The sequence below is a fragment of the Muscardinus avellanarius genome, assembly GCF_963383645.1.
Source record: "Muscardinus avellanarius genome assembly, chromosome: 6".
Lineage (NCBI taxonomy): Eukaryota > Metazoa > Chordata > Mammalia > Rodentia > Gliridae > Muscardinus > Muscardinus avellanarius.
The window spans coordinates 39,195,944-39,208,330 of NC_137791.1; the positions used below are offsets into that span (position 1 = coordinate 39,195,944).

The 12,387-nt window shown below is 37.1% G+C and overlaps 1 protein-coding gene across 2 annotated transcripts in view; it reads right to left on the minus strand.

Moving 5' to 3' along the window:
* Positions 1–12,387, minus strand: part of ANK2 (ankyrin 2) — a gene marked incomplete at both ends in the record, with an annotated part of 247,348 nt that overhangs the window by 179,776 nt on the left and 55,185 nt on the right. For both annotated transcript variants that reach the window (XM_080697143.1, XM_080697142.1), the window contains 2 exons: positions 149–247; positions 2,918–3,016. In XM_080697143.1, coding sequence (XP_080553269.1) covers positions 149–247; positions 2,918–3,016 — 198 coding nt within the window. The remainder of the gene's footprint in view (positions 1–148; positions 248–2,917; positions 3,017–12,387) is intronic.

Consider the following 12,387-nt stretch of genomic DNA (forward strand, 5'->3'; position numbering starts at 1 on the left):
TGAGTTAATAAGAGAAATTATGGTTAAAATAAACAACAGAAGCATTTATAATACACTTATCTGCCCAGCAGCTAGCTAAACCCACTAAATCGATTTCACAAAACTATTCTAACTTAAATTTCCTTTTATTAAAGAAAATCTGTAATACCTGAGACTGTGCATTAATATTGGCTCCTTCTTTAACGAGAACTTTGACAACTTCTGCTTGTCCAGCCAAAGACGCAATATGAAGAGCAGTATTTCCCTTCTGTTTTGGAGAAACAAAATAGAAACAGTTAGAGGTTTTCAAATTTTGTAGAAATCAAAATGTACAGGCATTGTCAACTATTTGATATTTCAATTGATTAAATGTCATCGTTTTATGAATCTAGTAGCCCACGCTGTATATTTTTACCATCAGAATTAATTGACCACCTCATCAGTGTCTTTCTTTTCTATCTTTATAATACTGGAACATGGGGAGACTGTGCTCTTGATCAGGAGTGTGGCTGGCCAGCTGTGGTGGTGTGCAATTGCAATCCTAGTACTTGACAGGATGAGACAGTCGGCAGTGAATCAAGACTCTCATCAACTCAGGAAGATCTTGCTTCACAATAAAAAGTAAAAAGGGCTGGGATGTAGCTCAAAAGTAGAATTCAATCCCACACCGAACCACACACACACACACACACACACACACACACACACACACACACACACACAATGGAAATGTGCATGTATGAATGTGAGTGACAAAATCCCCTGAGATTCAAGGCATTTAATCAACAACTACAGAATCCTCCTATAAGAAAATATTACACTTAAAACAAGTTTACCAAATCATTGAATTTATTTCACCTTGCAAAGGAAAGTAAGGAGTTCTTGGTAGTCAAGAAACTGTGTTTGCTCAGTTATGTTTTCAGCTCCAAGGGCTGTGATTATTGCTCAAAATACTTGGGCAATGCTGGGCATGGTGGTGCAGTACTTAGGAGGCTGAGACAGGAGGTTCACAGACTTGCCACCAGCTCCACAACTTAGTAAGACCCTGTTTCAAAATGAAAAATGAAAAATAGGCCTGGGGGTGTAGCTCAGAGGTAGAATGCCCCTGAGTTCAATTCTCAGTGCTGAAAAAAATAACTTTCGTAATGAAAAAATAAATTTTATATAAATCTTCACACTAACAATTATTTCTACCACTTGTTATATCAATAGAACACCAATCACCAATAAGAATTTTAAAAATTTGTCAAAATAAACTATAAGCCAAGAAATTTAAAGATACCTGTGATATGATTAAAATAAATAACAGAAAAGAAAACAAAGAGAAAGATACACAGTTACCTGGAGACTCTGAGCCATAAAGTTCATAATGGTTCTTTTTCTGTTGCTGTGAGTTAGTATGTAAGGGGCTCAATTCCCTTCTTTTACTTTTTGTTGTTGTTGTTTGTCAGGGGAATTTATTTGTATGGGTGTGGGGAACTAAATCCAGGAACATTCTATCTCCAGGCTACATCCATAGCTTGCTTGCTTGCTTGCTTGCTTGTTTGCTTGCTTTATTTATTTATTTATTTATTTATTTATTTATTTATTTATTTATTTTAAATCAGGTCTTTTGCTGAGGCTGTTCTTGACCCTGAAATCCTCCTGTTTCAACTTCCCAAGTATTGGGATAACAAGTGTGTGCCAACCATGCCAAGATAATTTCCTTTTTCTTAAAGGAAATTTTTACTTGGTCTGAAAAATTCTGAAAATTTAATCTACATTAAAAGAAAATCTATATTTTAAAATATTAACAAAGTTTAAAGGAAATAAACACAAAAATAATAAACACAAATGCAACCAATACTGGGCAACTCAGGGGAAGCAAATAATTTTATTTACAACAAACAGATTTCTTTAAGTATTTGCTCAACACTTACATGTGCTAAAGAAAAACACTAATATAACATTTACTCTGTCTGTACATTCAAAGTAAGAAATTTACTGCATAAAGTGAGCTTATATTTTAACTTCTTGTGAATTTTCTGACAGTTATTTTTTTTAATTTCTACCAGAATTGCTCATTACTATACCATAACAGCACCAATATACATGAAGTGCTGGAAATACAGGTTAACCGCACTATTTCCTGTTTATTCTAGAACTCTTCTTTGTCCATCACGGCTTAGACTAAGGCCCCAGTCCCAGGCTTGAGAATGACATTTTTTCTCTGCATCTCCCACAGACAAATGATCATACTCCATCTCTGATCAGCAGCTGTGGCTCTGATATGTTATAGTATTTTTCCAAATAAATCATTTTCCTCTAAAGAAAAAGATTTGCCACCACTCATAGTATTTTTCAAACGTCTATTGTTTGTAAAACAAATCCTCAACCAGATCTGATATATTTTAGCAAAAGCACTCTACCAGGAGAGGGATAGTTTGTAATCATGCCCAGCATCTTGTACATATAATAATAAAATCTAATGTTACCCTAATAATTTGACCCATAACTCAAAGCTCTTTTCTGTTAGATTATAAAGAACCCTGCATATTCCCACACCACACTGAATGAATACATTAAAAGATGGTAAATATGTTGGAGCAAGAAAATTGTTTCCCTTAATAATCTTACCACATCAATTTGTTTTATATGAATTATCTTTTGAAAAATGAATGCTATAATATACAGAGGAATATGGTAACTTAGTTGTCTGTGAATCAAGGGAGGAAAGACTATATTAAAACCTAGGTTTAGAGTTCTAAGTTCTCATGTCTAATAAGTCCTTAAAAAATTCAAACACTGCAAAGTTTAGTGGAGAACTATGGTTCTGTGTGCTTAAGAATTTTGGTGTTCCAGTAAACCTCTAAAATGTACAATGAAATGTACAATGGGGAAAAGACGACTGGAAGTATATCTTCATTTTTAAGGAAAGTTCTACCAGTGTGACCATTACCTTAGTGGCAGAATCCACAGAAGACCCTCGTCCCAGCAGCTCCTGAACCAGCCCCACGTGGCCTTCTTTGGCAGCAAGATGGAGCGCGTTGAGTCCATTCTGAGAGAAGAAGCAAGATCTCAGACAGGAGGTAGTGATGCCGTACACAGCATGCTTGTCCACTCAATATGTAACCCCAGAGAATGACTACACAGGCTTGGCTCGCTCTCTCTCTCTCTCTCTCTCTCTCTCTCTCTCTCTCTCTCTCTCCCTCCCTCCCTCTCCCTCCCTCTCCCTCTCCCTCTCTCTCCGTCTCTCTCTCTCCGTTTTTCATTGTTTTTAATCTATTAAGTTCGGGTCAGGCAGACTACATTCCAGTGTTTTTAATTTGGGGAACCAAAGAGGTAAATCTTCATTAGAAACATGAATTTAGAAACTTTGTTTCAATTTTTTTTTTTCAGTACTGTGAATGGAACTTAGGGGCATTCTAACTCCAAGCTACATCCCCAGCCCTATTTTTTATTCTTTATTTTGAAACAGGGTCTCACTAAGTTGCAGAGGGCCTCGCTAGTAGCTGAGGCTGGCCAAGGACCTGCAATCCTCCTGTATCAGCCTCCCATGTACTGGGATTATAAGTGTGCGTCATACACCCAGTAACATTTTTTATAAGAAATATCTAAATATTTTCCTAATGAGAAAATAGCTAGAAGCCAGGCGTGGTGGTGCACGCTTGTAATCCCAGCATTCAGGATGCTGAGACTGGAGAATCGCGATTAGTGGACAGCCTCAGCTACTTAGTGAGGCCCTCCGCAACTTAGTGAGACCCGGTTTCAAAATAAAGAATAAAAAATAGGGCAGGGGGTGTAGCTTGAAAGTCAAATGCCCCTGGGTTCCATCACCAAACACATACACACACACAAAAAAAAAAAAAAAAAGAAAGAAAGAAAGAAAAAAAGAAAATAAAATAAATAGAGCAATTCTGGTATGTTACGCATCAACTGAAAATGGATTAAATTCTTAAATATAAGCTCTCAAAACTATTAGAAGAAAATATAGGAAAAATACTTAAGGACACTGGTCTGGACAAGAATTTTTTTTTTTAGAAAAGACTTCAAAAGCATAAGTAACAAAAGCCTGGAATTATATCAAATTAAGCAAAGAAAACAATCAGCAGAGTAAAGAGATAACATAAGTAGTAAAGGATCCGGACGTGGTGGCGCACGCTTGTAATCTCAGCATTTAGGAGGCTGAGACCAGAGGATTGCATTTCTCAGACAGCATCAGCTCTTTAGCAAGGCCCTTTGCAACTCAGTGAGACCCGGTTTCAAAATAAAGAATAAAATATAGGGCTGGGGTGTAGCTCAAAGGTAAAATGCCTCTGGGTTCCATCCCCACTACCACACACACACACAAAGAATTAATGTCCAAAATACATAAGTAACTCAACTCAATAGCAGCAACAATAAAATATATAAATCTAATTTTTAAAATGGCAAAAAACCTGAATTGACATTTGTCAAAAGAAGACATGCAAATGGCCAGCCAGCACATGTAAAGAAAAGCTCAACATAATTATCAGAAAAATGCAAATCAAAATCATGATATATTCCCTCACTCCAAATAGAGTGGTTATTATCAACAAGATAAGAAAAATAACAAGCATTAGTGAGGATGTTTAAAAAGAGAACCCTAACATATTGTTGTTCAGAACGTAAATTTGTATAGAAACTACAGAAACAGTATAGACAGTCCTGAAAAACTTAAAATAGAACTTAAAAATGACCCAGCAATTCCATCACTGGGTATACATCGGAAGGAAATGAAATGTGTATGTGGGAGAGAGAACTGTAAAAAGAAACTATGGTGTATGTGCGTGTGTGTGTAGGTGTGCGTGTAATAATATTCACCCATAAATAAGAATAAAATTCTGTCATCTGTGACAACATGGATGAACCTGGAGGACCTTGTGCCATGTGAAACAAGCCAGGCACAAATATACACATACCACTTAACATCATGTAGATTCTAAAACATTTACTTCGCAGAGGTAGAAACTAGAATAGTGGCTACCAGAGTAGAGGGAGGGTAGGAAATAGAAAAGTAAAAAGAAAGATTGGTCAGTGGGTACAATGTTATGAGAAGAGAAATAAGTTCTATTGTTCTATTGCACAGGGGAGTGACTATAGTTAATGATAGTGCTGTATAGTTCATGGTAATGCTGTATATGTTTCAAAACTGATAAAAGAAAAAGAGTTTGAATAATCTCACCACAAGGAAATGATAGAAGTTTAAGCGAATGCTTATATTAGCCCAGTTCATCAATACATAATGTATACCTGTATTGAAACATCACATTGTATCTCATAAGTATAGTAAATTGCTATATGTCCATTAAAATAAATAAAAAAAGAATAAAATATCGCCTAAAAGTCATTTAAAATATCACTAAATATGATATCTACACATACACATAGATAGGTGATTGATAGATAGACTTTCAAATTTCATGTCATATGAGAAACATATAATGGATACATGGTAAATTTTTATATTGTCACTGTGCATGTTATATTTAATGATTTTGATTTGAAGAGTATTCCAGCTTTTGTTTTTTAATAAAATAATAAAGTAGTATTTGGTTTTTATTTTGCAAAATAGTTCTGATTTCTCATCCACATTTAACTTTGAGAAACCAGTGCAGTTATACTATCAAAACACTGGTTTCAGTACATTTACTGACACCAAATGGTAAGAAATTAAGGACTTTTAACAAATATGGTGTTCCAAGAGACTTCAGGAAATGAATCAATAGTATTTTAAAATACTTGAAGCCGGGCGTGGTGGCGCATGCTTGTAATCCCTGCGCTTGGGAGGCAGAGACAGGAGGATCGCGCAGGTTCGAAGCCAGCCGCGCGCGCTGGCTTATGAGACCCTGTTTCCAAATAAAAAAGTATAAAAAAAAAAGGTCTGGGAGTGTAGCCCGGAGGTAGAAGGGCTTCCAGGAACCCCAGGACCACCAAAAAAAAAAAATACTTGAAAATATGAAGATGCATTGCCCCTAAATCAAACCAATATGCAATTGATGCTCACTGCGCTAACTATACACAGATGATCCAACAAGCAAAAGTTCTCTTTCACTCCTACTACCAGATCAAGGAAAGCATTACACTTCAAAGTTGTTTTCGGATCTAATTTTTCAACATCCAGTCTCTTTGGTAACAGGCAGTAATAACAGATATAAATAGATGAGATCTAAATTATAAACAGTAAACCTGTTCAGGGGACAATCAAGAAAAAAGCAGTAAGCATACTTTAAGGCAATAATTAAATTTGATGATAGTCAAGAGCTTTTATCTTTTCTGAAATCTTTTTATTCTATTATCTCATTCTTTTGTATGACACTCATTGGTTTTCCTAAGTTGTTTGAAGAAGAAATCTTTTGCTCTGTATGAGACATTACGTAAGCATTTTGGAACATGGTCCAGTGATTTTGAATGTCCAGTCACTGGGAGGTTTCTGGAGGGCAAGCAGCCTGATATTTATAGAGGTTATATTCGAAGACGCCTGTGGTTGGCAGTTGCCATCTTTACTCTTGCTCAGGTCTGACCTTGGCCTCCATCAGCTTTCAGGACCTGAGAGTTTGAAAAAGACTTTGAAACTGTCTAGTTCAGTGGTTGGTCTTGCATTCTGCCACAGGCCTAAGACATAGCATCTACTTGATAACTAGAGCTGGAAAAAGGAATGACTCTAAGCCAAGTGTAGTGGTGCATGCCTCTACTTCTTGTACTTGGGAGGCTGAGAAAGGAGGATCACAGGTTGATGGCAGCCTCAGCAACCTAATGAGGCCTTGTTTCAAACTTAAAAATAAAAATAAAAAAAGACGGGTTGTAGCTAGCTTGAAGATAGAAAGTCCCTGGGTTCAAACAGAAGAAGAAGAAGAAGAAGAAGAAGAAGAAGAAGAAGAAGAAGGAGGAGGAGGAGGAGGAGGAGGAGGAGGAGGAGGAGGAGGAGGAGGAGGAGGAGGAGGAGGAAAGGAGGAGTTGTGAAAGAAAGAAGGAAAGAAAGAAAGAAATGAAAGAAAGAAAGAAAGAAAGAAAGGAGGGAAAATGAAGGAAGGAAGGAAGGAAGGAAGGAAGGAAGGAAGGAAGGAAGGATAACTCTAAAGAGAGCATAGAGGGAATGGTATGAAGTGGATATTTTGGTACTGGGATTGAACCCAGGGGCATTCTATACTGAGCTACACCCCTAGCCATATTTATTTATTTGCAGGTCTGGGGATGGAACCCAGGGGCATTTGACCTCCAAGCTACAGCCCCTGCCCTACTTTTTATTCTTTATTTTGAAACCGGGTCTCACTGAGTTGCAGAGGGCCTCACTCAGTAGCTGAGGCTGTCCACGAACCGCGATCCTCCAGGTCTCAACCTCCCGAATGCTGGGATTACAAGCGTGCGCCACCACGCCCGGCTTTTATATTGAAGTTTTTATCTGATTTAATATATCTTCCATTTACTCAGGGATTTCTTTTTGGTTTTGTTTCAGTTTCTTTACTGACATGTTTTCTATCCTATATACTCTCCCTGTGCTTCTTCCTTAAATCTTTTAGATCTCGGATATTTCAATAATCAGACTTCTGAGTTCTCCCTCTGGTATTTTCTGTTCCTCTCAATCTATAAATTCCATTGAATTGAAATTGTGGTTATTTATTGTTCATCTTTGGCCTTTCTTTCTTAGCATATTTTTCTTGGATCTGAACCTCTTTCTGTAGTATCCGTTTTCTTCTAATTCCTTGGTGCCGAAAATGAATGGGACTAAAGAATATTCTGCTTAGTGAGATCAGTCTCAAAACTTCAAAGGTATAATGTTTTCTCATATGTGAAAACTAGAGAGAAAATCGGAAACATAAAGGACTTCAGATAAATGAGAAAGATGAGTAGACAGCAAAAGGAGATTAGGGTAAGGACGGGGGAGGGGAGAAGATGGAGGGAAGCAGTTCCAATAATGCTCATCCACATATAAACAGACAATCCCACTGAGGAGGAGGAAGGAGGGGAGGAAGCGGGGCCGCAGAAGGAAGCACAGCAAGTGCTGTGTGCATGTATGTTTGTGTCACTCGGAACCTCACTAGCATTTGTAAGAACCTTATTATGATGTGTAATTACAATGTACTATAACAGTACTAAAAAGCCCAAATTGTGTAATATGTAAATCAAATGCAGGATATACATGTATGTTCAAGATTTTTGTAATCCAAATACTGTACTACTGAAACTAGAGTGGTTTTGAAGACAGATGGGTGGAATTCTACTTACAAGTGTTATAAATTTATATGCCGCCTTCTTTTAAAATGTCAACAAATTGGGATCATTATCCTACTTCTAAATGCATGTCCATTCCTATAAGAAATAGGGACCCAGCAGCTTTCCTTATGCTGATGTTTCAGTTTTAGATTTTTTTAAAACCAAAAGTAAATTTAATCTGAAACGGAATATATTGCCAGGCAATACTTTTTAGAATATTGGATTTTACAAGTGTGGACACACACTTGTAATCCAAGCTACTTGGAAGGGTGAGGCAAGAAAATCACAAGTTTGATGCTAGCCTGGGCAACTTAGCGAGACCTTATCTCAAAGTAAAAAAAAAAAAAATTTAAAAAGGGAGAAGGATGTAGTTCAGTACTAGAGCACTACCTGGTATGTGTGAGACTCCAGGTTCAATCCTCAATAAAACACACACACGCACCCGCACGTGCACACACACACAGAAATGGAATATATTTGGTAAATGTTATCAGAAGTAGTAACTTCTGAATATCAACTGGACTTAAAAATTTTAATACGATGAACATGAGCTAACATAAATTATTAATTATCATGAAAATGAACAATGGTTAATAATCTCTTTGATGGTACAACTCAGCTAATTTCTTGAGAATAAGATACGACCAATATGTTTTTGGTCAACTCATTCTTGGGAGTCCTATGAGACACAATTTTTATACTTTTATTGGTGCATCACAATCTCACCTCATAGTGCAATCCATAGTGGTGGTGACCTGCGCACACGGCACTTGGTGAGCTTCTCCCGCTCCTCCCACTCTCCCTTCCCCATTCGAAATATCGACATTGGCGCTGTGTTCTCACATACTACATAATGTCAATGAAAGCGTTTCCTTAACTGGCTCTCTCCCCACCCCCAAGACCCTCTCCACCTCCCTGGCCCCACTGGGGTTTCTCCTCCATTATCTCAAGTCCCTCTAATATCCTTATTACCCTTTGCTTTCCAAATACGAGGGGGAAAATGACCCTTTACTTTCTGTGACCGGCTAAGCTCAACATAATGTTCTCCTAAAACTCAAATTTCCCATAGAAGCCACACTAACACTTTTTCACACAGAGTAGTCACTTTGGTAATACTGGCCTACACTTCCAAGGATATTTTGTTGTGATTGTTAAATATGTCTAATTTTGTAAGACAGTGGGAAGAAAGCAGATCTGTAGAACTGGTCAGCTCTTTATATTTGGGTGAAAATAGAGGGCAGGTTCTAGAATTTTCCCAGCAGTGCCTCCTACATGTGTGTTGTTTGAGGAACCCAAGTCCTTGTCATATCAAAACACAGAACATAAGTTTGTATGTGTTCATCTTGACCACTGAGGAGATTCCCTCTCCAAGTCTTCCTCCCCCTCCCATCTATAAAAGCCAGTCACTGTGCAGAGCAGGAGAAGGTGGGAAGGAAGAGGGAGTGGGGTGGTAACTGGGGAGGCCTCAAAAAGTACTGTGTGCAGGTGTGCCTCTATCATCCCGAGCTTCATCAAGAAGTGTGATTAGAATGAAACAATTAAAAATTTTAAAAAGTCAACTATTAATGCAAATAAAGACCTGAGAAGGAAAAACACCATAAAATACAGTTAGTTTCTGCATTCCTTAGAACACTCAACATAAGATTAATGAGTTCTGGCCAGAGTCTTCTGAGGCAACTTATATTTAACAGGAACATTATTTTTCCCCATATTAACATCAGGAGAGATATTCAGTTAGACTATCCGAAGGCAATGTGTCTGGATTGTGTTATCTCTACTCCCCACAGAAAGGCTACATTCAACTAATAAACCTTACTACACATTTGGGTTTTACATAAGACAAATAAAAAAGTCTATTTGAGCACTATTTATGGCTTTTATATTTATATTGATTTTCTAGATTAATTATCGCTGAATTCGATAATGAGAAAAGGTTGAGTAGTAAAAAAAAAGCTTTTTTCTTCCTTTACCAACCTTTAACTCAGAAAAATTGTATAATTCAATGTGTTTGCTTTTTTTTTTTGCTAATTTTAAGGAAACAGAATAAAATCAATATCCATCTGAATTAAGTAACTGTCCTCTATTTCTCTTTTTGTATTACTGTTTTGCTTGCGTCTTATGTAGTTTCACTTTTTTTGTGTGTGGTACTGGGGATGGAACTCAGGGGCTTTTTACCTCCAGGCTACACTCCCAGACCTATTTTATATTTTATTTGGAAACAGGGTCTCACTAAGTAGCTGAGGCTGGCTTCGAACCTGTGTGATCCTCCTGTCTCAGCCTCCCAGGCACAGGGATTACAAGCATGCACCACCAAGCCCAGCAAGAGTATTTCTTATTTGTATGCAATTGACTAAATGGGCTTCTTCCTTTATTTATTTATTTATTTGTTTATTTCTTTACTTATTTATGTATTTATTTACTTTGTGGTACTGGAGATAGAACCCAGGGGCATTCTACCTCTGAGCTATACCGTCGGCCCTATTTTTAATTCTTTATTTTGAAACAGGTTCTCACTCTATTGCAAAGGGCCTCACTAAGCAGCTGAGGCTGCCTGTGAACCTCCATCCCCCGTCTCATCTTCCCAAATGCTGGGATTACAAGGGTGTGCCACCATGCCCAGCTTTGTTTTTTTTTTTTTTTTCTTTTTTCATTTTTAAGAGAGTATAGCCAACTACAAGAATAATAGCATAATGTTGGGAATGAAAAGAAAAGCAATCTGTTCTGTTGCTAACCAGTGTCGAGCAAATTACTTGACCTCATTGCTCTCTAGAAATGTCATCTTTTTTTTTTTTTTTTTTTTGCAGTTTTGGGAGGCATTTGACCTTCGAACACTTCCTTCCCTATTTTTTTTTTTTACTCTTTATTTTGAAACAGGGTCTCACTAAGTTGCAGCCTCACTAAGTAGCTGAGGCTGTCCGCGAACCGCGATCCTCCGGTCTCAGCCTCCCGAATGCTGGGATCACAAGTGTGTGCCACCACGCCTGGTCAGAAATATCATCTTTAAGCAACAATGATAATGACAACAATGGGAACTGTTGGTATAGAAGATATTCATTTGAACAATAATATAAGTAGGTTAACATCTAGGAGGACTATTTATATGTCAAACACTGCTTTAGCTGCTTTATACAACTCTAAAAACAGACCATTGGAAATAAGTATCTGCAAATTAATAATCTTACAAAATAATTAATTTCCAGATGTAAGATTTTAAAACTGGAAATTATCTTAGATGGCTGGTAGTCTAATATGTAAGGGAAAACTGAACTCAAAGGGTTTAGTAACTGGCAAAGACCAAATTGGATACTAAAACCTACTTTATAATTAGCACTGGAACGAAAAATCTGAGATGATTCATAAGCTCTTGAACCTGAAATAACATGTCCTCGAGGTAATATTGTTAAAAGACAAAGTGATGAGATTTTCGGAAAGAGTGTCAATTACAGAGGCATGAGATCGGAGTAAAATCCAAACACTGCTCTCTGCACAGAATAAAGCTTAGTTTCTTGGTCTTCAAAAAAGGATTACATTCATCACTGACACTCAGGTAATGCTGAGAACAGTACAAGTAAAGTAACAGCTCACAGAGGCTCATGGTGACAGTTAGTAGCTTCCACATCTCATCTGCCTCACACATAGTATTCTAATATTGATACCAAATCATTGAAAGTTTTCCAAGTACAAATGGATACATACTATTTAATACCTATGGTATAAACCCAAGTCACTCTACAAAACTGTATTTCATAAATACTCTAAGAGGTTCGATATAATTATTTTTGATGTTGGAATAGAAATAATTTATAGTATAGTATCACTGTGTTGGAGAAGTATTTATTTTTAAATACTTTATTATGGAGGAGTACTATTCCAAGAATGATTGTTGGAATTCTAAGTGTAAAAAAGAAAAGGTAGCACTAAATATAAAGGTTACAGAAATTGTCTTCCTTCTTACATGGCAGTATTTAACAATAACAACAGTAATAATCCATCCTTCATTCCAGCTGGTCCTGACAACTAGATTAAACTGGTCAATAAAATAGTCTTATGGTGCTGGAGTCAGAACCAGGATAATGTTGGTATTATTGAAAAGTCCTCCCTTCAGGTGCAGAAGCAGAAGATATGACACTGATGTGCAGCAGGACCAGGTTTGTAGCACAGAGAAGTACTGCCTACAAACGCCTACTGAAATGT